The 25643-nt window shown below is 41.5% G+C and overlaps 1 protein-coding gene across 1 annotated transcript; it reads left to right on the top strand.

Annotated features, from left to right (window-relative positions):
- Positions 1-12217: 12217 nt before the first annotated feature.
- LOC104093067 (uncharacterized) lies at positions 12218-24771 on the top strand. Its single transcript, XM_070194931.1, has 4 exons — positions 12218-12385; positions 24113-24191; positions 24290-24366; positions 24448-24771. Exons 1-4 carry the CDS (start codon positions 12218-12220, stop codon positions 24769-24771), a joined length of 648 nt encoding a protein of 215 aa, XP_070051032.1.
- The last annotated feature ends 872 nt before the right edge of the window (positions 24772-25643 follow it).

Here is a 25643-nt window from a genome sequence, read left to right as displayed (position 1 = left end):
GGTTAACATAAATAACTCTATGGAAGTCCTCTCCCACTTGAAAGCTAAATAAGGAAAGGAAGTGCCCCAAATTAATGCATTCCAATCTTAGCAGAGGTTCTTTCCATGTAATCCCTCGAAGTACTTCTCTCACCTTCGAAGAGTGAAAGGATCATTCAAAGCAGGCTAATGGCATAGGGCAAAGGAGCATAGAAGGGTGACTGAGGGGAGTAGTAAGGTATGAAATCACTTCGATAGAAGCATGTTGGATGACAGAACGATGACTTCATGCTTAAATTGTAAATTTGAGATTTTTGACCTTGAGAAACGACGTAAGTGATAGATGGAATCGTTCACTATGCTAGTTTCTATTTTCAATTGAGAAAGCGGCGGGCCCAGTGCGCTCTCCAATAGTGCACCGACACGGGGCCGGAGAGACGGTAAACCTTAGATCAGCTAAGATCGAATTGAACTGTCTTTGATTGAGCGAATCCTACCTAATTTTGATTTCCGTCCCTGCGGAAGACATCGTAAATAGTTAAATGTTTGATTCCCCTATTGAATTAGGAATCAATTGTATGGGACTTTCCTATCCCTTATTCATATTCGATTTTCTCTCTTTCTTTTTGATACTTGGTTGGCAGGTTCAGGGCCTTTCTCACTGGGCGAGCTAATTCATATTATTCTATGTCAATGTGACCTTAACGGCCTTTATTTTAAGCAATTATTCGCTCCAAGATGCACGACAAGACCTTTTATCTCTCTCTCTCTCTCTCTCTCTCCATAATTGATGTGGAAGTTGGAAAAAATCAACCACTCAAAGCTGACCTCAAAATGTTCCAAACACGCATAAGTGTGAAGATTGAAGACCTTTTTTTCTATGCTTCATATAGTTTACTAGTACAAAAGAAAAGGGCATTGGTTCACGCATTACTGGTAGATTCCTCTTACATAAGAAATGGAATGGGGAACTTCACCGAATGATAGGTAAAGTATGGGACGTTCAGTAAATAATCCCTTAGCCCAAGTCCTCGGAGATACCCAAGGCAGCTCCCCGTGTCCTTTATACCCAACAGGACAAGAGTATACAGGTCCGCCAAAGGCGAATAAGAGCTCATCGAACTGTCATTCTTTACTTCCGGAGTCAATCAATTGGTAGTCCTCCAATTTTTTCTCGAAAGCCTATTTATAAAAAATAGTTTATGCCACTCGTATTGTCCTGGATTGACAAAAGAGGCTTGGGTTGGAGATTCTTGTGTAAATATTCAAGTTGACAATCGGCTTTCTAGATAGCCAGTGGACTTTGAAACCAAAACCAATGATTTCGCTGGATCTAAGAATAATGTAGCACAGAAAATCGGACACACCAAGGATGGCGAATGGGCAATACATAGAGACTTCTCTGAATTGTTTTATAGCGGTCCGATTAAGATGCTTGCTCCAAATGGAAGAGAGCCGACTTTCCTTTCGCATGTTGAAAATGCACAAACGAAACACCTTAGTCAGCAGAAGAAGTCACTCTCAATCCGATCTAGCAAGAAATGCTTTACCGGTAAAGTAAAGCGAGAGACAGTCGATCCTTTCTTAGGGTTCCAAGTAATTCAACCAGTGCCAAGAAAAGTATCTGGTTGTAGAGCGAGGCAGTAGAGGGGAGTTGGCACAATATGTAATCCCTAGGGTATCGGTGTCGGAGAAGGGGACCACTCAATGCTGCTACATGCACTCATTAGTTCGAATTAGGTAGCGTGAAGGAGATAATAGAAGGACCCGCCGAAAGTAGTTTCGTCTTTCCAGGTCTTCTGGAGTCAACATTTCCACATCCAATAGCATTCTTAGTTAGTACCATTCAACTAAGCTTGTTTTTGACGAGTGAAGCGGCTAGGCTACATGCCTAGCCTAGTATTCCTGGATTGGTATTGGATACGAAAGATTTTGCTTTCTTCCCACTGACGTGGAACAATAAAGTGAGGGGAGGGCTTCCATAGAAAAAGGGTAAGTTTGGGATGAGTTGGCACAGGAGTAGATCTACACTAAAAAACAAAAGAACACCAGACATGAAAACAAATGTCTCAAGACACTTATTGAAACCTTTTAAAACTAAAAAGAGTCGACAGACTGTTTTAGTTGTCTCGGGCACCAAGGAAGATTGCCTCCACGATCAGTGCTTGCTGCTCCTGGTATAGTTCCTAGAGTTTTTCTTCTACTTCCCAAATTCTTTGACGGCTTGATTCCATTAGGGCTTTAATAGCATCCGGGTTCACGGAGCGAAGATGCCTAAAAAAACCACTTAACATTATTCGAGACATTTGAAGAAAAATTGATACATTTTGTATTTTAACGTTAATTTCAGCAAGTCGCTGGGGAATGTCGAGAATATGAGCAGAGAGGGCCATGGCTTCTCGATATACACTAGTAGAAATTTTTTTTTTTTTGTTTTTTTTTTGTAGAGCACAAAGACTTATCGAGCCTCTTTTTATAGAGTGTATAGAAATTATACCAATGCTGTATGAATTACATAGCTGGCACAATATAAGTACTATAACCACGCTGCCTCTATGAAAAAACAAACTTTGCAGAACCCTATCACCTAATCGATCGTGGTGAAGTCAGCAATAGATTCGGCGGATCATACACCTTATGCTAAGATTTGGGAAGGACATTTATGAGACTGAGGTGAGTTTTAAGAGAAAGACGGGAGTGGATTTTTTTGCTCTAACTGGCTGTGAGCATGGGAGTTGTGTTGCCGAGTAGACGGCGGAGAGGAATTTGGTGTTGCAGGTTTAATGACTCTGAGAGGGGTTGAAAATTTATTGGTTTTCTTAGTAGGTATATTGGTATGAATGAACATATTATAGATTATAGAATGTAGAAGATCCATACGGCATGAGCAGTTGAGTACAATACTATCATGCCTTTGTTTTGTTGTGTGAAGAAAGTAAAAAACTTGCGAAGCACGCACCTCAATCAGCATGCCTGTGAATTGATCGAACTTAAAAGTACACCTAGCATAAGATGGTTTTCCACCTATTTTTTAGTGTTTGGACATTTCTAGCAAAGTCTAAAGGACATATTCGTTGCCTATTTGGGGTTCTGATGGAAAATATTGCTGAGGTTGTACACCAAGTACACACATGATTCTACCCTGGCAAAAGTGCACGCACAATTCAGCTCTAGAAAAAATCCCCGAGGTCCAAAAAGAGATAAAGTTTATAGTCAACCTCTGCCTCTCAGATAGCTTTCTTTTCCAACACTTGTATGTGGAGATGGATGTAATATTAATATGATTGATAGTTTAAGTTTAATATTTGCAGTTTTCCAAAGACTCAAATTTAAGGCTTGGTTCCGGCCTTGTTTCGTAGTGAATTTATGGATTTGAATACTTCTAATACTAAATTCACTTTTGTAAATTCAACTTCACTTGTACCTGGAATAGAGAAAAATGGTATCCTATTGAAATCTAGTTTTTTTTTATTTTTCGCTTAGATATGCTCGGCAGAAGCTAAAGCCAGAGCGTGATGCCAAGAATTGATCGAGCAAAGAATCACAGTTCTCAGATATCACATTCAGAAAGACTACTGGCAAAATTTCACTCAATTAAATAATTTATACGCTTACAAAACTTATTAGTACTCCTACACAGTTGTTCAATTTTAATGTCATTCTCAACTCTATCCCAGACTGGGACTTTGATTTTAGGCCCTTTCGAGGAGGGTATCTTTTTGGTTAATATCAGCTCGGCTCTCATGGACTTCTGGTCTGTCTTAGTTGACAACTTTATTGAAATTTTTAGTTCTCTAGTTACTCATGCACAAGCAACAACAGTTATGGATCTGATTGAGGAGCGCTGGGAAGAATCGATCGGGGAGATGCCCTTGAAGATCACTTACCCACCTCTGGAAGGACATGAGTGGAGAATTATCACCGGATTTGATCCAAAAAAATAGGGCGGAGTTACCTTATTGGTGAGTCTTGGCCGGGTTAGTGTTTAAGGAAGAAAACCTTATTGTAGGTTCTTTTTTATTTAAATAGTGCCAAATTCAAAAATAAAAGGAAAATGATGCTTGTACGCACATTAGATTTGTTAACTCAATTGATCCTACTGTGTCTAGATCAGGGTTCCCGCTTGTTAGCTTTGTATTGGCTCCCATCCTACTTAACGGGGCCCTTAGTTGAATACCGGTCAAAATTGTTTGAAATTTTTAAAGTTTTCCAATATAGAATTATTAGTTATGTTAAATACCCCGTAAAGCTGAAACCTCTTATTCTGGTCCGTAGAAAAACTATGACTAGTCAGGAATTGTGTAAGAGAAGAGATGTCGTAAGTAACAATAGCGCAAAAGCAGGCGGCGGAGATCCGCAAAGGTAACCAGATGCCTGGAGCTTAGGACAAGGAGCGTCCGGAGTCTCTTAAGAAAGGAAAAAGACTAATTAATATCATGTTTACACCGATCGGATTTAAAAAAGTCCTTCGCCCCTTATCTTCTTTATCTTCTGATCGGATCGGCTAGCTTCTTTCAAGCCCTACTTGAATTGCTTTCTTCAAAAAAGCTTTATTTATTAAGAGTCCTTTTAAGAAGCTAAGCTCCTTCAGATAGAAAGATTCACATAACTTCATACCTCTAAGCGCTCTTGACTATCTGATGATAGTCACTTCGCTTTCCTTTTAGACTGAAAAGAAAAACAGAAAGATTGATCATAAAACAATATAGAGAATGAGGTATTACGTGCAAACAATGGAAATTCAATAATAAGAGTCTAATCTTCTCGCTTATGGATATGCGATTCCTTCGGAGTGAAGTTTTTGAGGGGAATTGGGTGAACAAAGAACAAGTCATAACAACAAACATGCTAAGGGTTAAAGCTTGGCGACCAACAAAATAAGAGATAATTTATGTAGGCTCAACTGGGCTAACTAGGGATAAAAATCATTAAGGTATGTCAATTTAGGCTATGGCTCAACAAAGAAGGCCTACTTTCATTGCTCAACTCAAAAATCTACCTAAAATTTTGCCTCAAATCACATTCAAGGCAAGTTCTAGATTTCCAAATAAGCAGAGAACTAGACAATATAAGCTAACCGCACAATACACCTGGGACCAACGAAAACTATGATTTCAATCACCAATAAATAAGTATGAGCTTAGAAAAGTAATCATAAAACCCATGAATGGTACTTAATCAAATTCGTCTTTTCAAAGTCTCATGCTTTTTAAGTCAAATCAAGTTTAGCCAACTTATTTAGCAAAATAAATTAAAACAACTAAAAGTCCTAAAACAATGTTCGGTTAAAAATATTACGACCATGGCAAAGAACCGAACAAGAAATCCATGGAAGTACATGAAATAAGTTGCCTTAGTAATAAGGCAACTCAAATTTTATTTTTTCAGTTTTTTTTTAATTTTACTAAAAACACATTTTTCAGTTGTAACATATACTTTTTCTTTAAACCTTTTTGTCACGACCCAAAATCTAACCATGGTCGTGATGGCACCTATCGTGTTACAAGGAAAGCCTACTTCCCAAAATATTACTACTAAACCGATTATAATAATTTAATAAAATATTTTAACATTTAAATTTTTCATAAACTAAATCAACTCTAAATATAATATAGAAAAATACGGAAACGAGCCCCAAACATCGGGGTGTCACTAAGTCATGAGCGTCTAAATCTATAAACTAAGAAGTGAAACTGTCTAACTATCAATACAATCCAAAAGAAGAAATGATAAAAGGGGTGATAACGTCCTGCGGACGCTAGCAGCTACCTTGCAATCTCTACAGATAGCCGGCCTGAACTTAACGATCGCCGCGCTGTAATGAGAAAGCTAGTTTAATTGAGGAAGCCATTTTCTTTAATGTATACTAGCCAGTCTACAAAAGCATGACGCATGACGCTTATCCTTTTTTTAGTCCACTCTCCCTATTCCCTTGACCTAGCAATATAGAAAAAGAGAAGACAAAATTGGAAAGCGGAGCAACCCGCTCTAGGGGGTTTTGTTTGATTGTAAGTACCATCACAATTTAAGCGACGCAAAACTGACATCGCCCAGTCGTGATAAGGCTTCAATAGCCTCTGCTTCACATAGTTACCTATGATGAAAAGTCGTAGCTTACCCACCCGGCAGGTGTGGCGGCGACTCTGCGGAAGAACACTTTGCCAAACAGAGAAGATGCATCATCCATAACGTGATGCACATTCTCGATATAACGAGAGATTTCATTATTTAGTATACTGGGAGATTCTCTGTAAAGTGCTAAGGAACCCTTTGAGTATGTGCAGCCGTCATCAACTCTTTCTTTCCTGATAACTATCTATAACATATAATTTCATTTCCAACCCTGTTATGAAGTCTTATGCGTACCTCGAGTGCAGATTTGGATGCATCTTTCAAGGGGAATGACTTACTCTTTAAAGAAATCCCTTTCTTTACTTTACTCTATCAAGCATTGGAACTTACCGGGAATACTGGCTTTTCAAGTTCTCTATCGAGTGATTCAACAAAAGACAGAAAGAAATCCACTATCTCTTTTATGTCAAGCATTATGTTGAGTAAGACCCGATATAGCAGTAAAAGCAAGACCTGTAGGCCGATCGACTCATCAAGATCCCAATGAAATAGAAGTCATACTATTGAATTCAATTACATTTAAAATAATTCGAGCGAGAAGGAAAAGCAGACTGACTTACCACAGACAGTAGGGCAAAAAATGGATTCCCCAAAAAATCCGGTCTCATGTCAACCCCTGACTGACTGGAGGCCTAAAGGCCTCAAACAGGAGGAAGGATACTCCGATCGACCGGGTTCTTATTTTGTAAATAAGGTAAGGGGATGCTTTCACCTCTTGCGTGATATCATATGGAGGAAGACAGTTGTGGCGCCCACCTGCGCTGGTCTACGTTTGACTACTATTTCCTAACTGACATTTTTTTCTCTGGACTGAGTTTCCCCCGGTGCCAGTGATTTTTCCGTATCGTCATAATATATGAGGTCTTCTGAGGTCTCTTTTTTTGTGAAGAAGGGTGGTTAATACAGAGAAGAAGATTCCGCATCTCCATCCGAATTGGAAGGAAGGGAAAATCAATTACGTCAGTCAGAAAAAGAAGCAAACTAACTATTGAACACCAACTGGTCTACGAGGAGCAAAGAGCTCACCTGGATAATGAACTCCCTTTTTGTAAGTCCGGTCAGTAAGTAGCGGTAGAATAGTCCGATTTCCTAGCAAAGGAAGCCCTATCTGAATGCCCCCTCCCAATGTCCCTAAGATCTCAAACCAACCCTTGTGATGTCACTGAACGAAAGTCTTAGGGGGGAACAAAATAAACCCAAAAACCAAATCGACTAGGCTAAGTTTGAAAGCTACGCCATCCTCTCCATCCGCTTTCCAAGTGAAGGAGTTGTCCCTCAGAGATCTACTGCATAAAGATCTTGCTGCGTAATCACTGCACCTTTAACACTTGTGCTCAGACAAAGAGAAACGGAAGGTGGATTATTAAGTCATATCCTATACCCCCATAAGCCAACAATACCTCTCTATAGTGTGCCAGCCCTATCGAGAAGATTAGAAACAAACTACTTTTCGGTGACCGAACAGTCTTGAGACTCGTAAGGTATTGCTAGAGAGTGAATAAACTCGAAGAGCGTTAGAATAAATTACACTAGCAGTAGATCAGCCTTAGACTTCCACAGGGCACGTAGCATCAAACTCCACACCTCGACCAGGAGCTCCCAACACCACCGATTGGAGATGCCCTGAGTCATTTTGTTTTGACGCGTGTCTGTTAGTGGATGACTACTCAAATTTCATGTGTTAAGAAAAGTGCAAGAAAGAACCTCTTAGCTACCGCTTATAAGCTTACACCTGCTCTTACAATCTATGCCATTTTCTACGTTACTTCTCTTAATAAGATTTAGAGTGCTGAGGGGGGAAAGATGTCTTATTTCTTTTTGTACACGGGAGACCCAACAATAGATTTAGCTTTAATGGGAGCCACTGACCTATGAGTTCACCAAGCGAGTGAGTCAACCTCTTTCCTTTCTCGGGCAAAGACTTCCTTCCTTTCTCCAGTTTTCGATACCAGAATACCCGAAGGTGTTAAATGAATGCTAGAAGGAGTTGCAACAATTATGTACCCAAGGGCCACTACAATTGATTTACCGCTAGGTCTCTCGAGCCTTGCGTTTTTCCATGTCTCCCGAAGATGATTAAAAGCTGAAAGGGAATTCCCAATTATCTGACACTGGATAAGTAGAAAAACTATTGTCATTACAATAGGAAATAGATGCGGAGCTGCTTTCGAGGCAGTGGCTTTTTTCTAATCCCCCAAAGTCACCCACCATGATCGGAGCTAAGATTCTTTCTTAAGAAAACCTCAGTGGGGCATGCCCCAACCATAATCCAAGTGGGCCCATTGAGAAGAGATCTGCCCTCCCACTCTCTCTCGTTTATTCAGCGAACAAAACTACGTAACGTGGGCTCTTTCCGTTTAGAGGCAGTGAATAGACTTTCTTATGTTTTCTTGGGGGATCCCTTGCATGACCAAGTCCAAAGTGGAACATACTTCGACGGTCCTGTTCAAGCATTGGTGCATAACAGGAGGCTATCTCAGCATATTACCTTTCCTGTAGTTCTTTAATTTAGGAGTTTCTGATTTTAGGATAGTAGCTTCGGTAGATAGGGTAAGCACTCATTTCATTCTTGCTTACTTTCATTCTGTTATGAGAGAGAGCTGCTATACGTATATTCTCTTTAGACCAATGACTGTCCGCTGGAAAATACAAAGTAGGATTCATCCGTATGGTGAATGAAAGAACTTTCATTGAATGAGTTGCCGCTGAACCTCCTGGTCTTTAAGAGAGTCAAGGTTGTATGTATTACTGGATTAATTAGAATTAATAGTAATAGAAACATGGGTCCACGTAGACTATTCATAGGAGGTATGCTAATCAATGCTCTACTGATGTAGATAGTGTTACTGAAGCTTTTGCTAGATATGTTATTGGCTTAACTGGCTTTAAACCCTCCCACCAGATAAAGGAATGGAATTTCAAGTACAAGTAGTCGTCTACACTTAAAAGCTTTCTTGTCTTCATTGATCAACATTTAGTTTGGCCTAAGATTTTCTAAGTTTGACGCATCACTTACTTTTCATCATTGTGGGTCCATAACCATTTTACTACCTATTTATGTGGTTGATATCTTGATCACTGGCATAATCACTCAGCCCTTAAGGATGCAGCTTCTACGGATTGAGGTTATTCCCGCTAGAATGGGCCAGGTGGGATGGGTGAGCGGTCGAGCATGCAAAGGCGCAAGTCGAGCAAGGTATCTGAACTGAAATGTAAAAAAGCATGCAAAAGAAAAGGTCGGCTTTTCTTTTTGCTAACGATTCCAAAGATTCTATCACCGAACATCGAATTCTTGGCGGGTCTTTCCTTCATCCCTTCCTTGCCTCATCTCCCTAATCTCTCCTATAAATAACAAGGCCCTTGCGCAAGTGTTTAGCAATTGAAGACAAGATTCGAGTGGTGTTCAGCCACTTGACTGTAAGGAGAGGGGAGTTCAACCACTTGATTGTAAGGAGAGGGGCTGTTGCTGTAGTTTCGCCGCTGGCATTGTAATTCTCGCACGTTTTTAGAGCGGATAAGAGGTACTTTTCAGCATAAGAGCACGGTAGTCACGCCTCCCATCTCATTCTCTGGTCACGTATTCGTCCTATCTATTGTAGTTCTCGCTCATGGATGCTTCTATTCGCACTTAGTCAATTTTCAACGAAAGATGCAAGAAGACTCTACAGGCGCAGGAGTGAAGTGATCCCCACCCGGGAATCACGAACGGATCTATCCTTCTTCTCTAAAAGTAAGGGACTAGGGCTCTCAAGTCAGCCTTTCTCTAAGGCTAAATAGCTAAATATCCCTGCTCACAGTTCTGTCTTGAACTTTTTCTTTACTGTATTATTCTCCTAAATAAAGAGTGAAGTGATTCCAGGGCTGGGATCACGAACGGGGATCTAAATAGAAAGAAGGCCAAGGAAAGAGATAGATAACATCTTGACCAAATTCCAATCCTCATGATTTGAAAAAGAAAAGGAGTGGAGTTTCAAGAACGAGAATCATATATTTTCTCATTTCTTTTTCGTAGTAAGAAGACACTAAGACGCACCCACTACACACCACACACTTAGACGACTAGCATGGTCCTTTCCCCATCGAAGAGCCACGTATCTAGGGTTGACCACATCATCACTGTTTTATCAAGGTGTGGCCACGGTCTCAATTGGGTCATTGTTTAGTATGCCCAAGCTTGACAAAAGCTGTGGATATTTTGAGTCCCTCAGACCGCAACTCCCTTATGAGTTGGAAGCCAAGACAAAGGGATTCCACTTCATAGGTACCGTTCATGTCACAGTAAGGCTCGCTCAGAACACATACGAAGCTTTTATTAGAAAGAAAGGAAGAGAACAAATAGGAGTGCTCCACTCCGAAATAGAAGGAACAGAAAGAGCAGGCGGCATCTCTCGTCGTCTTCACGGAATTTATTAATCTGAATGAGTGAAAAAAGAGAGCCGAACTCTCTTTGTTTCGGGATCAGAAAGGTCTGCTGATCAGGATCAAAGATGGCTGCCTAGTGGTGATGAGCCCACTAGGAAGACCCGCCTTTCAGGAAAAAAAAAGATAGAACGAATGATGAATTTCTCTCAGAATTTCTCAATTTTGCTGGAGAGGCCAAACAAGCATTGCGGTTTGACAGAGCATTCCTTCCATCTCTCAATGCTTTGGCGACCCCGAAACTAGAATTAGCAGCAGATTTCTTGATCACAACCAGGGTCAGCTCTAGGCTAGCAATTAGCGAACCTGAGACAAAAGGTAGGCTACTATGCAAGAAAGCCTAGTTTAAGGAGGACGGAAGGTAGAGCGTGGAGCATTTTCTTATTATGTACTTCATTTTGGCTAAGTCTTTTCTTTTTCCGGATAGCTCTAGCCCTAGTAGAGGTCCGAGTAGACTAGATTATAAGGGCCAGCGTCCAAGGACCTACCAGACCACTGATCTAACTTAAGAACTCAATGTCACAAATAGCAATAAGAAGGGGAAGGGCCAGGCCTTCTTGAAGCTATATGAAGGTAGGGCCTGTTCGTGAGAGATTCCCATGATCTTCTTCTTGGTGGTATGGCTCCAAAGGCCAGGCCTTTCCTCTGCAAGCCTATTAAGCTAAGTAAGCCAGGTCATTACTTAAGTTAGCCTTCACTGGCTAGACCTCCGAGAGGATTCCAATCTTTCTTTCTTCTATGTTTATTGTATTTTTGACAGAAAGGCAGGAATGCCAAGGATTCCCCCCTTCCTCTTCCATGAATGGGAGGACTGTCCATCCCCTATCTATTCATCGGGCTTTGGCACGCACTCTCTAGGGCCGGAATACCTGGACCTCGGGTTAGAAGGTAGATTGTCCTTCTCCAGTCAATTGCTTTTCTTTGAAGGCTAGAAGCATCCTTAGGTCATTGAGGATGGTCAAAGCAATGGAGTTTTCCAAGGGGAGCAAAGAATTCCACTCCTTGATTAGGAGATTACAGCCATGATTATGAATAAGCCGTGAATATGAATAGTCAGGAGCGAGGTTACGAGCTGGCAGAGACATAAAATCTGGGCACTGCTGACTAGTTGAAGGTGTGCTCATTCCTCGAGAAAGGAAATAAAGAAGAGGATTCTTGGGTAGTTTATCAGAAGGTTCATCGCACAGCTCACTCCCTTTTGCGAGCCCATTTTCAAGCTCTTGAGGAAGAAGAAAAGGAGTAGAACGATGCCATATACTGATTATGCAGAGTGCTTTCGATAAGATTAAGACCTATCGGTCTTGGTACTTTTTTTATTCAGGGAAGACCCATCTTGCTATACCTCTCGGTCACGGAAAAATCCATGAGATGCGTCTTAGGCCAGCATGATGAAAGGGGAAGAAAGCAAAGATTACTACCTGAGAAAGAAGCTGATGGACTACGAGTCGTCATATTCGACCTTGGAAAAAACGTGCCTCGCCTTGGTGTGGGCTAGGCAGAGGCTCCAACATTACCCTCAAGGCCTATTCCCTTCTCGTATTGGCAAGGATGGATCTAAAAATTTGTTTGAAAAGCCGACACTCACTTGCCATCCACACTCAAACCTGTCCAACAATTAAATAAGAACATTAGGTTCTCTATACACTCACGAAGCACTAACTTCAAATAAGTGACCAGATAGTGCGAAATGAAAACCAATGCAAGGCAAGAACCTGATTATCAACGCTCTGCTAATAGACCCCCTTCTTTGAACATAGATCTGAACTCCCACTCTGAATGGTTACTGTACAAGTATTGGTTGTCTTTCGAACATCGGAACTCGAGTACAAGCCAAGGAGAAAGACTGCCATCTCAGGCATACCATCGACAGAGTAAGGAAAGGACAGGCGAAAAGCGCGCTAATCAAATCTTATCCCTTCTTAGTCCCAGCTAACCAAGTTCATTCTAGCTCCCCACGAGCTCATAGTCGTTAAGAGGAAGAAAATCTTATTCCATCATTTCCAGGGGAAAGCGAACTCAAGTGAAGTTAAGACGATTCTGGTTCGCACCATTTCTACCGGACATTCACTACCAGTCACTCTTAAATCTACCTGGTATGGACTGCTAAATCGATTCTGATTAAAAATTCCTCTCTGAAGCCCGTGTATATAAGTCAAAGAGGTGACTTTCACAGGTCCGATTGCTCTTTGCCTTCAAATGGAAAGTTAGCTCATAGGGCTTTTCTGGTACTCTGCGGAAGATGCGTGAATTGGCTCATTGAACCGATCTTGCTTAGCGCAGGTGACCATATTATAATTGAAGATAAGCACCTAAAATAAGAGAAGTGGGGGCGTTCGGGACCTATTATATTAGAGGAACCAACCTCAGAAAACCTGACCAAAAGATAGCTAAGTTCCCGTCACTAACCTTACTTCGGACTGTGTGGCTGATCTGCTAAGAAAGGACAGTAAGGCAAAGAGAAAGTACCACTTTTCTTAAGTTAAGATTAATCTAATCTATTGAAGAGTCAAGGTTTCCAAGGAGCATGGATGAGGCAAAGCATCGATCCAACTACATACTAACGGAAAGACATTACGGGCGGTCGTATCCCATCGTATTCACGTATCAATGCGTAAGTGGTCATATAATAGTTGCGTCGTTGATCCTAAAGACTTATGGCCGAAGGTTCCCAGTGCGTTGTAATAGCCTACTAGTATATAAGCACACCGTGCTCTAGGTTGGTTATGCCTATGAGCATAAAGAAGGAAGTCTGCGCCAGAGATCCCTCTACACAAGATGTCATGTAGAACCATCTTGTGGTCATTGAGTATAGGATGGTCAACTTCTACTTCCTTCCTTGTAGAAGTGAAGGTTGGCAATGAAGACCCATTAAGTATACCAATGTTAGCGAATCGGATTATTCAAAAGAAGAGTCTGTAGAGGCAGCAAATCTAGTTTCTAAATAAGTTAGAATCTTAGCAGAAGCTCTTCCTTTGACAGTTATTCCTATGTCAGCTACTACTTTGTCAGAGTCTAAGTTCCCTCTATCTTTTGGGAAGGGAGTAGAAGAAGAAGTACTCCTGACTCGGCTACATAAATTATCACATCATCAGAATAGATTTACATTGTTAATCAGATAGAGAAAGATAGTTTTTTGTACTTACCTTCCTACTAATAATAGATATGGTCGATGATGCGATCTCCTTTCCTACCTAATCTAAGACTAATCTTAGTTTACAAGAAGTTTGCTTATGAAAGAAAGTGGACGTTGTTTTTTACTCAGTGAATGTTGCCGAATCTCTCATTCTATAGGAGTAATAAGCATAAAAGGGGATTCTTTAGGCTACTCTGCGGAAGAGTCAACGCGAAATAATTGTAGTATTCAACTTTATATTGTCAATGTTCAATTCTTTGTCTTAGCTTATCTTATTATTCTTGAATTTTCTCGAATTACCTACGATGTTTGAGGGGTTCACTAGATTTTTTATTCCTGCTCCATTTTTGAGAGCTGGGAAAGGTAAAAATTACTATATTCTTTCTTCCCTCTCTTCTTCCTCCATGACATCATACTCGTTTTAACCCAACAAAAAAGGGCAGAGTTCCATTTGGTGGGTGGGTCTAGGGCAAACAAAAGAGATGTGTAGCAGAGGGCAGGTGAGGCATTGTGTCATCGAAGAGAAAGAAATTGGCTCTTCCATTTCCTAGTAGGAGTGCCCCTATGTTAGCAGGACATTTCGTCCAAGAACAGGGTTTGAGTTAGTGCACTAACTACCTTCTTTTTTCTCACCTAATGGCTCTATCTCTGAGGTAACCCAGAGTAGTAGCAACCGATTCTAGTAAATAAGATATTCTTTAATAGAATTGGTTGCTCTTTCTATCTTATTTCTTCTAGAGGAATTGAGTCCTTCATTTCGGTCTAACTTCCTTACTCTACCCCGGTCTCACTCCGAAAATGTACTATCCTAGACCTCTGTCTATTCTGACATTGATAGAAATTCATAGTTCTAGTACTTGCATTGCGGTCCATCCATTAGTTCGATGATACTACAGCTACTACTGCAATAGCAAGAACAACTACTGGAACAAGATTCAACACTATAGTCTCGCCCACAACGAGGAAGTTTGAGATGAATGGGAAAAAGAGAGTCACGAAAATGATAACTAGGAGAGCGGCTGAGGCGATCAAAGAACGAATGGAAGATAAGAGCGTGGGATCAAAGAGAAAAAAATGGTATGAGAAAAGGAAAAGCTATTAATCCACCTCTGAGGTAGAGGTGAAATTTCACCTTTAAGATTTTGATTAATTGAACCTCCCGCCCCTACTTCTACTAAAGCTAGCTCCCCCTTCATCGTCCTTTTTTATTTCTTAGCTGCGACTTCCTCTTTATACACAATTCCTTTTTTATGGGTTGTGTTGTAATAAGAAAGATCTTGATATGACCATACCGATTCTCTCAGTTAACTATTTTGATTCTTTTAGTGCGGGCTAAGACTTTTTGCTTTTATTTCTATTGATTGAGACCTAGCCTCTCTCCGTTGGTTCGCAACCTTGGGGTGATACACTTTTTCCTTAAGGCAGAGGTTTTGCCCCACTGGTAAAGAATGGAACTCCAAAAACATGTACTCCGTCAAAGGCAAAGAGGTTTCAGCAACCCTAGAGCTAGTTCAACTCGAAGACTGTCTTTTTCTCTATACCGAATTCCTAGGAGTCCATAAAAGAAGGCAGTACCAAATAACCTAGAATAAGGAAGTTTTATACCCACTTAAAGGAACTAGCAAAGAAGCAAGATGTACAGTCACCTGGTCTTTAGGATTCTTACGATAGCATGCGGGACTAAGCAGAAATACAACGTGTAGGTAATTCTTTATCCACTCTGCCAGATCAATCACATTTGACACCTAAGGAAGGAGAATTAGTGGCATATCCTTCGAGAAGAGCCCATATTCTTATAGTAATACTATGAGATAGATTAGGAAAGACTTCGTTTTCCTCTAACTCCGGGTCAATGTTTGCATTTAGCTGAGGTAGAAGTTCGTTAGCAAGTGGAAAGTCAAAACGGGGGTCATTCTCTTCTAATTGAACTCCCCCATCTTGTACAGGGGCTAAGATTACTTGAATTCCTTGAAATTCAAGGGTTATATGAGCCTCCTTTTCTTGAAGAAGAGGTGCATCCCCATTTCCTTCCACCTTATTTCTATTTCCCCCTTCGGCCTCTCCCTCTTAGAGTCGTCTTCACTTCTTTTGAGAAGAAGGATGTTCAAGCATAAGGTCATCGTCTCTGTCCTTTTTTTTTTTAATTGGCTTCTTCGATAGAGGCTTATGGATAGAATTTAAAGGGCAGTGAGGATTGCTCCTTGAATCACAGTGGAAAGGAATCTCAATTTCGAACTAAACAACCAACGCGCTTGTTCCGATTTCATTTTTTTCTTCCAAGTCCTTGCAATGAGTTACTTACGGAATCTCAAATCTTGAGGCCAGGCCTCAGATGGATTAGGCGGGGATATGATTTGAACCGATGGCTTAAGTAATTTCTTATTATACAATATCTTCGCCATGGATAATAGGATTCCTCCTGGAAGTGAAGGCAGGAGCAAAGCCTATTGATTCACCAGTTTGCTAACTCCCCATTCTTCAAGGATAAAATAAGATCTCTTGTTTTTCCCACAATCCCTACTAGCGTAGCAATTCTGGTCACTGGTGTGTTGTTCATTCTAGCGATAAGTTCCAACCATGATTCTGAGTCTAAATTCGGTTTTCTATTCTGGAATGAATCTGTTCTAAAGAAAGACCTGCCTACACTGAAGAGGGGCTGGTTAATGGTAATGAATGGTGGTAACGGTCGGGGAAAGCACAACACTCGTTCTTATAGCCCTTGTTGAAGCTAATAGTCTCAAAAGTAAGTGGGGCTACCCCTACCCTAAAATAAGATGGTTCCCACCCTCAGGTCATGGAATAGAGCTAACTATAATGAATAAGATCGAAATTCCTAGTACGAATCATGGACCTGGTTCACGCTTGAAAGCAACTATTCTTCTTCCAATTTAGTACATCAAATTGTGTATACAAAGAAGATTTTGTACTTCTTCAAAGAGATAAAGTCACGCGGCCCGTCAAGATAGAGGCTTCAGTAATTGTTAGAATCCCGGGGAGGCCCAAATTACATAAAGAAAGGAGACTTATTTCAAAGTGGTTCAGGTAGCTCAGTTGGACTGAAAATCCTTGTGTGGTTTGAATCCAAATCCACTTCACAACAAAGAAAGAGAATGCAGGGTAGAGGAATTGGTCAACTCATCAGGCTCATGACCTGAAGATTGCAGGTTCGAATCTTGTCCCCGCATAATCAGTGGAACATTGTTCACCGGGATAGAAGGCCGGTCCTAACCCGTCTAAACAATGGGGCTAGTGTTCAGTCTTTGTTGGTTCCACCTCTTTGTAGGGTGATGACACCAGTAGTTGTTACGCATAGATGACCATTTCTTAGACTATTGAATTCAAACTTAGAGCTCCTATCCTTACAGTCAAGTGACTTTCACTCCTTCTACTCTAAACTACTGTGTGCCTATTTTCCTCTTTTCACAGTCAAAGTCAAAGGTTTGTTGGTGGAAAGATCGGCATGCCTTCTAGTTGTAGTTGATTTTAAGGCCACCTGAACTACCCACAGTCGTCTATATATGGGCTTGCACTCAATAGTCAATCAATTAGTTTTTCCGCTTTCTATCGCACGCTTTAACTATTTGTTTATATAGTGTGTGAAGTCTAACTAATTGAAAGTGACTATGAATTAGTTCCAAGAAAACGGCCGTTCACGTCAGGAATATAGGCCGTTAAGGATGTACTTGCTTTTCCTTTTTTTTTTGTCGAGATTGGGTTGGTGTTCAGTGTACCGCTTGTGACATCGATTCTTTGCAAGCCTACATAGGGTACAAGATCGAAAAGAATGCATTGGATTGATGCCCAGACATTGAGAAGGAAGTACGCTTTCAGAGGCAAAATGCCATGGGGAGATACCGTCTGTGATCCATGGATCTCCGATCGGGAAACCGTATCCAAGCGTTGTGGCTAGTCTGTGCTCTTTAGAATTTTCAAACTTAGTGAACTGAAATATCTTAGTAGCTAAAGTAAGGGAAATCAATCGAGACCCTATTAATAGTGGCAAGCGAGAGCGGATTGTGGGTTTGAAGAAAAACAAACACGAAGCTTCGTTCCTCAGCAAAGTGTTCACTTCTTTTTCGCTAGGTTTCATTCGATTTTTTGTGGATTGGAAAATGGAAAAACCACCAAGCTACAACTTCAAAGCTTACCTTATTTAGAAAAGGAGAAAAGGCTTTTTTATAGATGTTGAGGTTGAGTAAGGGGGGCGGAGCTTGAAGAGCGAAGCGAGCCGCGTTAGCCTAGCAACAATTTTTAGCAGCAAGCTAAGGTCTAACGACCCCCTAACCTAGGTTGGGGCGAAAACTCCAAAATCCAAAATGTTGCTTAGGGTTCCAAACCTTTCTCTAGTAATAAGGTATGCTTTCAAGCCGCCGCCCTTTGAAGGAGCGGGCGTAGTGAACTATAATTGTGAAAAGATTAGAAGATCTAGCCAAAGAAGATGATAGCCCTGTAGATACATTCCCATGGTTCGATCCTTCCCGGTAAAACACAGCGTGTTCAAATTCTGATCGCTTTTATGTGAGAAAGGTGGACCACCCTCTAAGCCTAAGTATTCTTCAATGACCGATAGTGTACAATTACAATGAGGGAAAGGTGAAAAGAACCCTATTTAGGGAGTGCAATAGATAACCTGAGATCCGATGCGAACAATCAGTCGAAGGAGCAAAGCTTAGAGCCTTTACTTTATGTAAAGTACACTCACTCTAATGGCGTACCTTTTGCATGATGGGTCAGCGAGGAAACTCCGAATACAGGCCTAGATCATTTGTACAGACAGAATTTTTGGGTGCTAAGATCCAAAGTTAAGAGGGAAACAGCCCAGATCGAATGCTAAGGTCCCTAAGCAATCACTTAGTGGAAAAGGAAGTGATCGAGTGATGACAACCACAGGTGGGCTTGGAAGCAACCATCCTTTGAAGAAAGCGTAATAGCTCACTGGTCTAGCTCTATGTCTAGCTCACGGGAACCATCTTATTTCAGGGCTCAAGTGATTCACCAAAGCAACGAGACCTTAAAAGCTACTTTTTCAAGTGTTAGTAGCGGAACGTTCTATCAATCGGGGAAGTTTTTGGTGACAAAACCTGGAGATATCAGAAGTGAGAATGCTGACATGAGTAACGAAAAATCCTATGAAAAACACGATCGCCTGCCAGTGGAAGGTTTTCTGCATTCAGTCAATCTACGCAGAGTGAATCGGTCCCTAAGAAACCCCCGAAAGGGCTGGCGTCTGATGGGTACATGAAAGTGATGAAGTTGCTTTAACTACAGAACCATGGCTGTCTATTGGAGAGAATTAGATGATCGATCCGAGGGCTGCCCCATCTTTCCCTTACTCTCCTTTCCCTAATATGAACCTTGAGTCATCAAAGCCTTTCTGACTTGGCCTGGTTCGGTCGCCTTACGTGACTGGAGCTTCAAAAGGCGAAACTCTCGGTCGTAGTTTGGCGACCTATCTTCAGTAGGGGCCTTTAGTCTTTTGATTAGAGTAGGGGTCACGAGAGAGTAGAGTGTACCCCCCTGCCATAGTCACGAGTCTGTTTATAGTCACGACTATTGTCATAGTCAACAAGGTTGAAACTTCCAAGAAAAAACTTCGAATTCGGAGGGCGATCCTCCCGGTGATTTAACTGTACCCCAAAATGACACAGGTGAAAAAGTAGGTATACTAGGGCGCTTGAGAGAACTATGTCGAAGGAACTCAACAAAATGACCCCGTAACTTTGGGAGAAAGGTGCTCTCTTATGTTTTGATTAGGAAAGCGGCACATACTAGGGGGTAGTGAGTGTTTATTAAAAACAAAGGACTCTGCTAAATGGTAACACTATGTATAGAGTCTGACACCTTTCCGGTACTGGAAGGTCGGAAGGAGAAGTGTTATAAGCTTTTAATGGAAGCCCCGGTAAACGGCGGCAGTAACTCTAATTGTCCTAAGGTAGCGAAATTCCTTGTCGAATAAGTAGCGACCTGCACGAATGGTGTAACGACTGCCCCGCTGTCTCCAAAATGGACCCGGTGAAATTGAATTCTCCGTGAAGATGCAGAGTACGAATAGCTAGACGGTAAGACCCCGCGCACCTTAACTATAGCTTCACAGTGACAACCTTAATCGAATGTGTAGGATAGGTGGGAGGTGGTAACACACAACGACCAATCCTGAAAGACCACTCTTTCATCTAAGGATGCCTAACCGATGCACCGATCATTCGGGGGAGGCGGGACACTGCGAGGTGGGTAATTTATCTAGGGCGGATGACTCCTAAAGAGTAACGAAGGTATGCGAAGGTAGGCTCAAGCTAAGATTCTGCTCGTGAGCATAATGGTATTAGCCTGCCTGACTGTGAGACCGACTGGTAGAACAGAGACAAAAGTCAACCATAGTGATCCGGGAGTCCCGTGTGGAAGGGCTCTCGCTTAACGGATCAAAGGTACGTCGGGGATAACAGGCTGATGACACCCAAGAGATCTTATCGACGGAGTCGTTTGGTACCTCGATGTCGACTCATCACATCCTGGGGTTAAAGAAGGTCCCAAGGGTTCAATTGTTCGCTGATTCACGTGGTATGTGAGTTAGGTTTAGAATGTCATAAGATAGTTCAGTTCCTATCGACTATTGGTGTTAAAGGGAGAACTGCGAAGAGCCAACCCTAGCACGAGAGGACTGGGTTGGGCTAACCAATGGTGTACCGGTTGTTATGCCAGTAGCAGTGCCGGGTAGCTAAGTTGGTATGGAAGAACTGATGCGCCGCGGGAAATTTTTCTCTATAAATGTTCTTGGATGAGGTTTTTGAACAGAACTCTGATAGGCGAGAGGTGTAAGCACCGCGAGGTGTGAAGCGATCTCGTACTAAACGAAACAACTTTCACTTTCCATAACAAAAATGAAAGAAAGTCAACCTATTCCTGAAATTGCAGTCAGTCTCGCTACCTCTTTAGTTGTGCCCCTACTTGATCATTCGCAATTACTACGACAAGTAAGTCTCCCCTATCTCTAAAGGGGATTATGTTCTCCACGACTTTCTTATGTTACGGGATCTCGAAGACTGAATTTAGCTGCCAACCCTAGTCAGCAAGCTGAAAAACTTTCTCAAGAACATGGAGAGCGGGGACTCTTTAACCTGACAAAATATAGATAAAGAAATAAAAAATTGGGGGGTCGTGGTCTATGCTGAATTTGTTTCTTAGATAGAATAAATGGAAAATGGGTGCTTGTGTTGTGGCTTTCGTAGTTGCAAGAATAATTTTTTTTCGAGAAAAGGTCCCATTGTTCAATATCATAATTGGGTCGACCAGGCCAGATCATAAGTGAATAGAAAACAAAATGTACATAGTTGTTCCAGCTGAAATACTTGGAATAATTCTACCACTTCTACTAGGAGTAGACTTTTTAGTGCTAGATGAACGTAAAGTAATGGCTTTTGTGCAACGTCGAAAGGGTCCTGATGTAGTGGGATCATTTGGATTGTTACAACCTCTAGCAGATGCTTTGAAATTGAAATATTTATACCAGAGATTGCTTTTAGCTTTATACTAGAGATTGGTATTGACCCGCCTCTACGGGAGGTAGGTGGGGATCAAGAGAAGCAAGGCCGGGCACATCATACTCTTCAGGGATTGTGTCATGTAAATTTTCATAGTGAATTTCTTGCGTATCCACCCTGGAAGCGAGAGCTCGAGGCGGTGGGAAAGAAGAATCAACAAGATAGGATGCTCTGTCCCAACTAACAAGAGTAGGAAGATTCCAGCTTTGAATCTTGTGCTTGACGGTGATCATTCCTGCCACGTCGTAATAGTCTTTAGTGCTTTCTGTTTCGATGGTTTGGAACCCTTCTTACTTTCTTTATTATATCGGGGAATTTTTTCTCTTGGTCCGATAGCTCCATAAAGGGCTGGTATGTGGTGGTAGAGCCTCTAGCACCAATATCGATGAATCAAAGGTTTCTGCTTATAGTATGGAATAGGAAGAGCAGGAATGGAACCGCGATGAGATTCTTTCATACGTTAGTATGGGGTGGGTAGAGTCTTTTGCTCGTATGCTTGGCATTACAATAGTCCCACCAGTCTTCCTTCCTTTTTAGTGCACATGAAACTGAAACCCTAAAAGAGACTACCCACACGGTGATCAAAAGTCTTCCTTCTTTGCTTCACTGTCAATTGATTGGCGCATGAATGAAGCTGTAATGGAGCATGTACGCGACGATCAAACACGGCTTTGCCAGCTGCCCGTGATAGGAAAAAAGAAAACTTGATCAGATAGTTCGTGCGGGGAATTTCCCACCTCGCCTTTGATCTTTCCCTTGCCGTATAGGTAAACCTAGAAGAGCCTCATTGGCCCGACAGCTTACAATCAAACCTTCCATTCTTATGTTTACATCACTTCTCTCTTTCTAGCATTGACCGGATAAAGGTTTCAAATGAGCATCACATGGGGCAGCCATAGATTGAACCGTCCTTCTCGCAGTCAGCTATATAACTCAGGCAGCAAAGGTTGGAGCAGGATGGCAGTTAGTCTTCCTCGTCTCATATGGGAGAGTGGCAGGAATAACTCTTCTAGCATCAATATGGATTGACCAAAGACTGGGTGTAGTCGTCATCATTTTCCATAGTAGTCATCCAATAAGAAAGGGAAGACCACTTAGCGCAGTGGAATAGGAAAGAGAGCGTCGAGCACAACTTTTGTGTCACCAGAAATCCTTTTCCGTTTATTGGGAGACTGAATGAAAAAGTCTTTGTCAAGCAGGCATGATTGTCACGTCGATCGACAGTTGAGAAATACTATCTCTAGGGCCCGCACTTTAGGGCTATCTTTCACCGTTGATAGACATGGTTCAACGTGCCAGCTACGCTTCCTCTTCTAGAACAGTGACAGCCTAGTCTGATTCCCCCTTCCAAAAGTGCCACAGCTCCTTCGATCACAACCACTGAAACTTCGAGGATTGGAAACATCAATCTCATTCTATGCTCTATGCCATCTTCCTTATACTTTGACTATTAATTCATGTTCACAAACCTCCCTCACAAAAGAAAGCGAGAAAGTCATCTTTGCAAACAAAGGCCTTCTTCTTATACTATGGCATCTTGTCCAAAGCGAGCGTTCATGTAAACCCTTTTTCTATTCGGCTCTATCCGTTAATAAGAACAATCTAAATGTGACACTTTCATGATGAAATCCCTGGAATATTTTATACATCAGTCCCCCAGGAAATTAAGCCAATGATTGACTGTCCCTGCCCATTCTAACGGGGCATTCTATTCCTTCAAGTCCCACAGTTCTAAATGTGCCTATTCCTTCGACACATTTCCATGGAAACAGAGGAAAAATAGCATATTCTGCATCAACCTAAGCCCGCTTATTCCGACTAAGTGATCCATTGGCGAAAAGAGGGCCTTCCTCATTCTTGCTTGAATCTCTGTCAAAGAAGCATTCTATTCCGAAAAGGCTTAGGGCTGGGCTAAACCTCCCTCAATGCCATGAAGTCCCAGAGCTCTTATTCCAAGAACTGGTGATATTCCCTTAACTGCAGATTCAATTTAACCTGTTATGAACCCCAAAAACAACAAGGAAGAGAGCACCGTGTACTCAGACTGTCACACCTACAACGAGAGCAGTAAGAGGATATAGTAGAATAAAACTAGCAGTAGATAGGCATTCAGTTATCTTGAAAACCGACTCGTAGTTAGAAATCGGATGCTTCCTCAACAACTATCTTGAGAATGTCCTATCTCTCTCTTCAACGCTTTAAAACGAGCTAGAAGGTTTCTCTTAAAGCAGAAAAATATTAGTTATAGTAGTTTCACCTATTCGATTCGAATGAGTGCCCTCACTTCCTTTCCTTACTACGATATGCCCAAAAAAATGAAAAAGAAAGTGCAACATATCAATGAGCGATTACACAAATTATCAGTGACCTCCTACATAACATATGCGAGCCTTACGTGGACGATTTGGTAGTCATTTCAAAAGAAAGAACTGACCACATAAAAAATTTATGCAAGGTCTTTGAAAGGTTAAGCAAATATCAATTGAAGATGAACCCGAAAAAATGTGCATTCGGTATCGGACGGAGGCCTTAAATCAGTAGGGCAATAGCATAGCTATTATTGACCTGACCCCTATTACATTACTTAAGCCTACGCTTTCTTCAAGATACGGAACGAGCAGCCGAAAATGGCTGTCCCTATTTTATTTTAGATGGAGTCATCTACAGGGATAATAATCTTACCTTTACTTAGAGAGGGGTAGCGGTACCATGCTCTTCCATGCTAGTAGGTTGACTCACCTATGCATCCCTACTAAGGTCTCACAAACGTGTACTTCCTTTATGCATCCAACCGCTTCACTAATGTGAATAGGTTATACTGAAGGGTAGGTTGGTTATATACTCTTATGCGCATTCCTTCTTTGAACCTTTTGGTATGTATTGCCCTCTAACTATAGATCAGATCCACTAGACAAAAAAACTCAATTCCGCACTGTTTCTGAGTCATCAGACTTATCCACCAAGGGATTTGTGGAATTTCTATGGATTGGGTTGGGGGAAATCTACCAAAGCAATGCAGATAGATAGACTCCGTTCCCGCTGCTAAGGGAGAGCAAGAAAGAAAATCAAATGATTATTTTTTAACCAGCACCCTTTTTTGGGTATGAAGGTACTAAGAGTCCTCTCACTACCAACCAGCAGACATCATCTGGCTGGGTCTTGCTGGTATCAAAAACGAGGAAGAAACAACCAAATGGAAACAACAACTAACTATGGTTCTTGGCCCAGATAACGTCCTAGGCGTAGGGGAGATCGGAGCAACAGGGAACGCCTAAAAGACGTTTTTCTTCCTGTGTTGTAGTAAGTAGATTGAGAGGTCATTCCGCCACTTGTCCTGGAATATGGGGAGTATGTTCTCATAAACTCTTGTGTAAATCTGACCCAGCTGGCGAGCGATCCCAGTTTGTGAAAGAGAACAAGACAGCAAGCGAGCATGCTTTCTTCTCCACCAATCACGGAAGTTTAAGGATAACTGTAGGTTGGTGGCTACCTAAGGAAACTTCGATTCGATCCGCCCCCCGGCTGGGAGGCATCTACCTCATCCCGATCACAAGGAGAGGTTCACTATGATGGGGAAACATTTTTTCCCCTTAAGGAAAAAATGAAATGCATAGGGGACCATCCTTTTGTTGCGGCATACTCCTCAGATTTACGGATTCGCAGGGATCCTTAGGCCCTACTTAGTTTCGCAAGCCTCTGTCATTGTCAGTCAAATAATTAGGGCCTTTTAATTTTTGTTTGAATAACCCATTCTCATTATCATTAATTAGTAAAGTAGGCAAACCTATAGGTCCTTAGTAGCGTCGACAAAGAAGAAGGAACTGGTTAAAAGAAAGTGAATCTTTCCATTATTCTTATAATTATATAATAATATAAAATAGAAAGAAATTTATTATTATTATATATATGCCAGCTTGACAAGCAACCCTTCCTCTTGATCTGAGGTGAGAAGAGAAAGATTTATTTTTTATGACTTCCACTTATCAATCCCGACCTTGAAGAGTGACCGATCAGAGCAAGGCCCTATTGATAAATCAAAGAAAGGGTTTATGAGCCCTAGCCCTGTAAGCCCACACCTGTGTAGAGTAAATCGTTCAACACATGCGGCACAAACCCATTTTGAACCTATTGGTCCTAGTATCATAGGCGACCGAACGGCTGCCCCCCCTAATTACTAGACCAACTTGCTATAATAAATCATTAACACCTAGCGAAGATATGGAAAACAAATAAAGTAGCCCTATGTTCGGATCTGACAATACCATACCATAATCAAAAGGTACAATGGCCCGAGCGACCAGACTTAACATAAATGTAGCCACTGCAGCCATTCTAAAAAGGGAAAAATTACCGCTACTTGGTGAAATAGGTTCTTTTAGAATCAATTTCAAACCATCTGATAGAGGTTGTAACAATCCAAACGATCCCACTACATCAGGACT

This window comes from Nicotiana tomentosiformis, chromosome 1, assembly GCF_000390325.3.
Source record: "Nicotiana tomentosiformis chromosome 1, ASM39032v3, whole genome shotgun sequence".
NCBI classification, from domain to species: Eukaryota; Viridiplantae; Streptophyta; class Magnoliopsida; order Solanales; family Solanaceae; genus Nicotiana; species Nicotiana tomentosiformis.
This window is presented reverse-complemented; position numbering and strand designations above follow the sequence as displayed.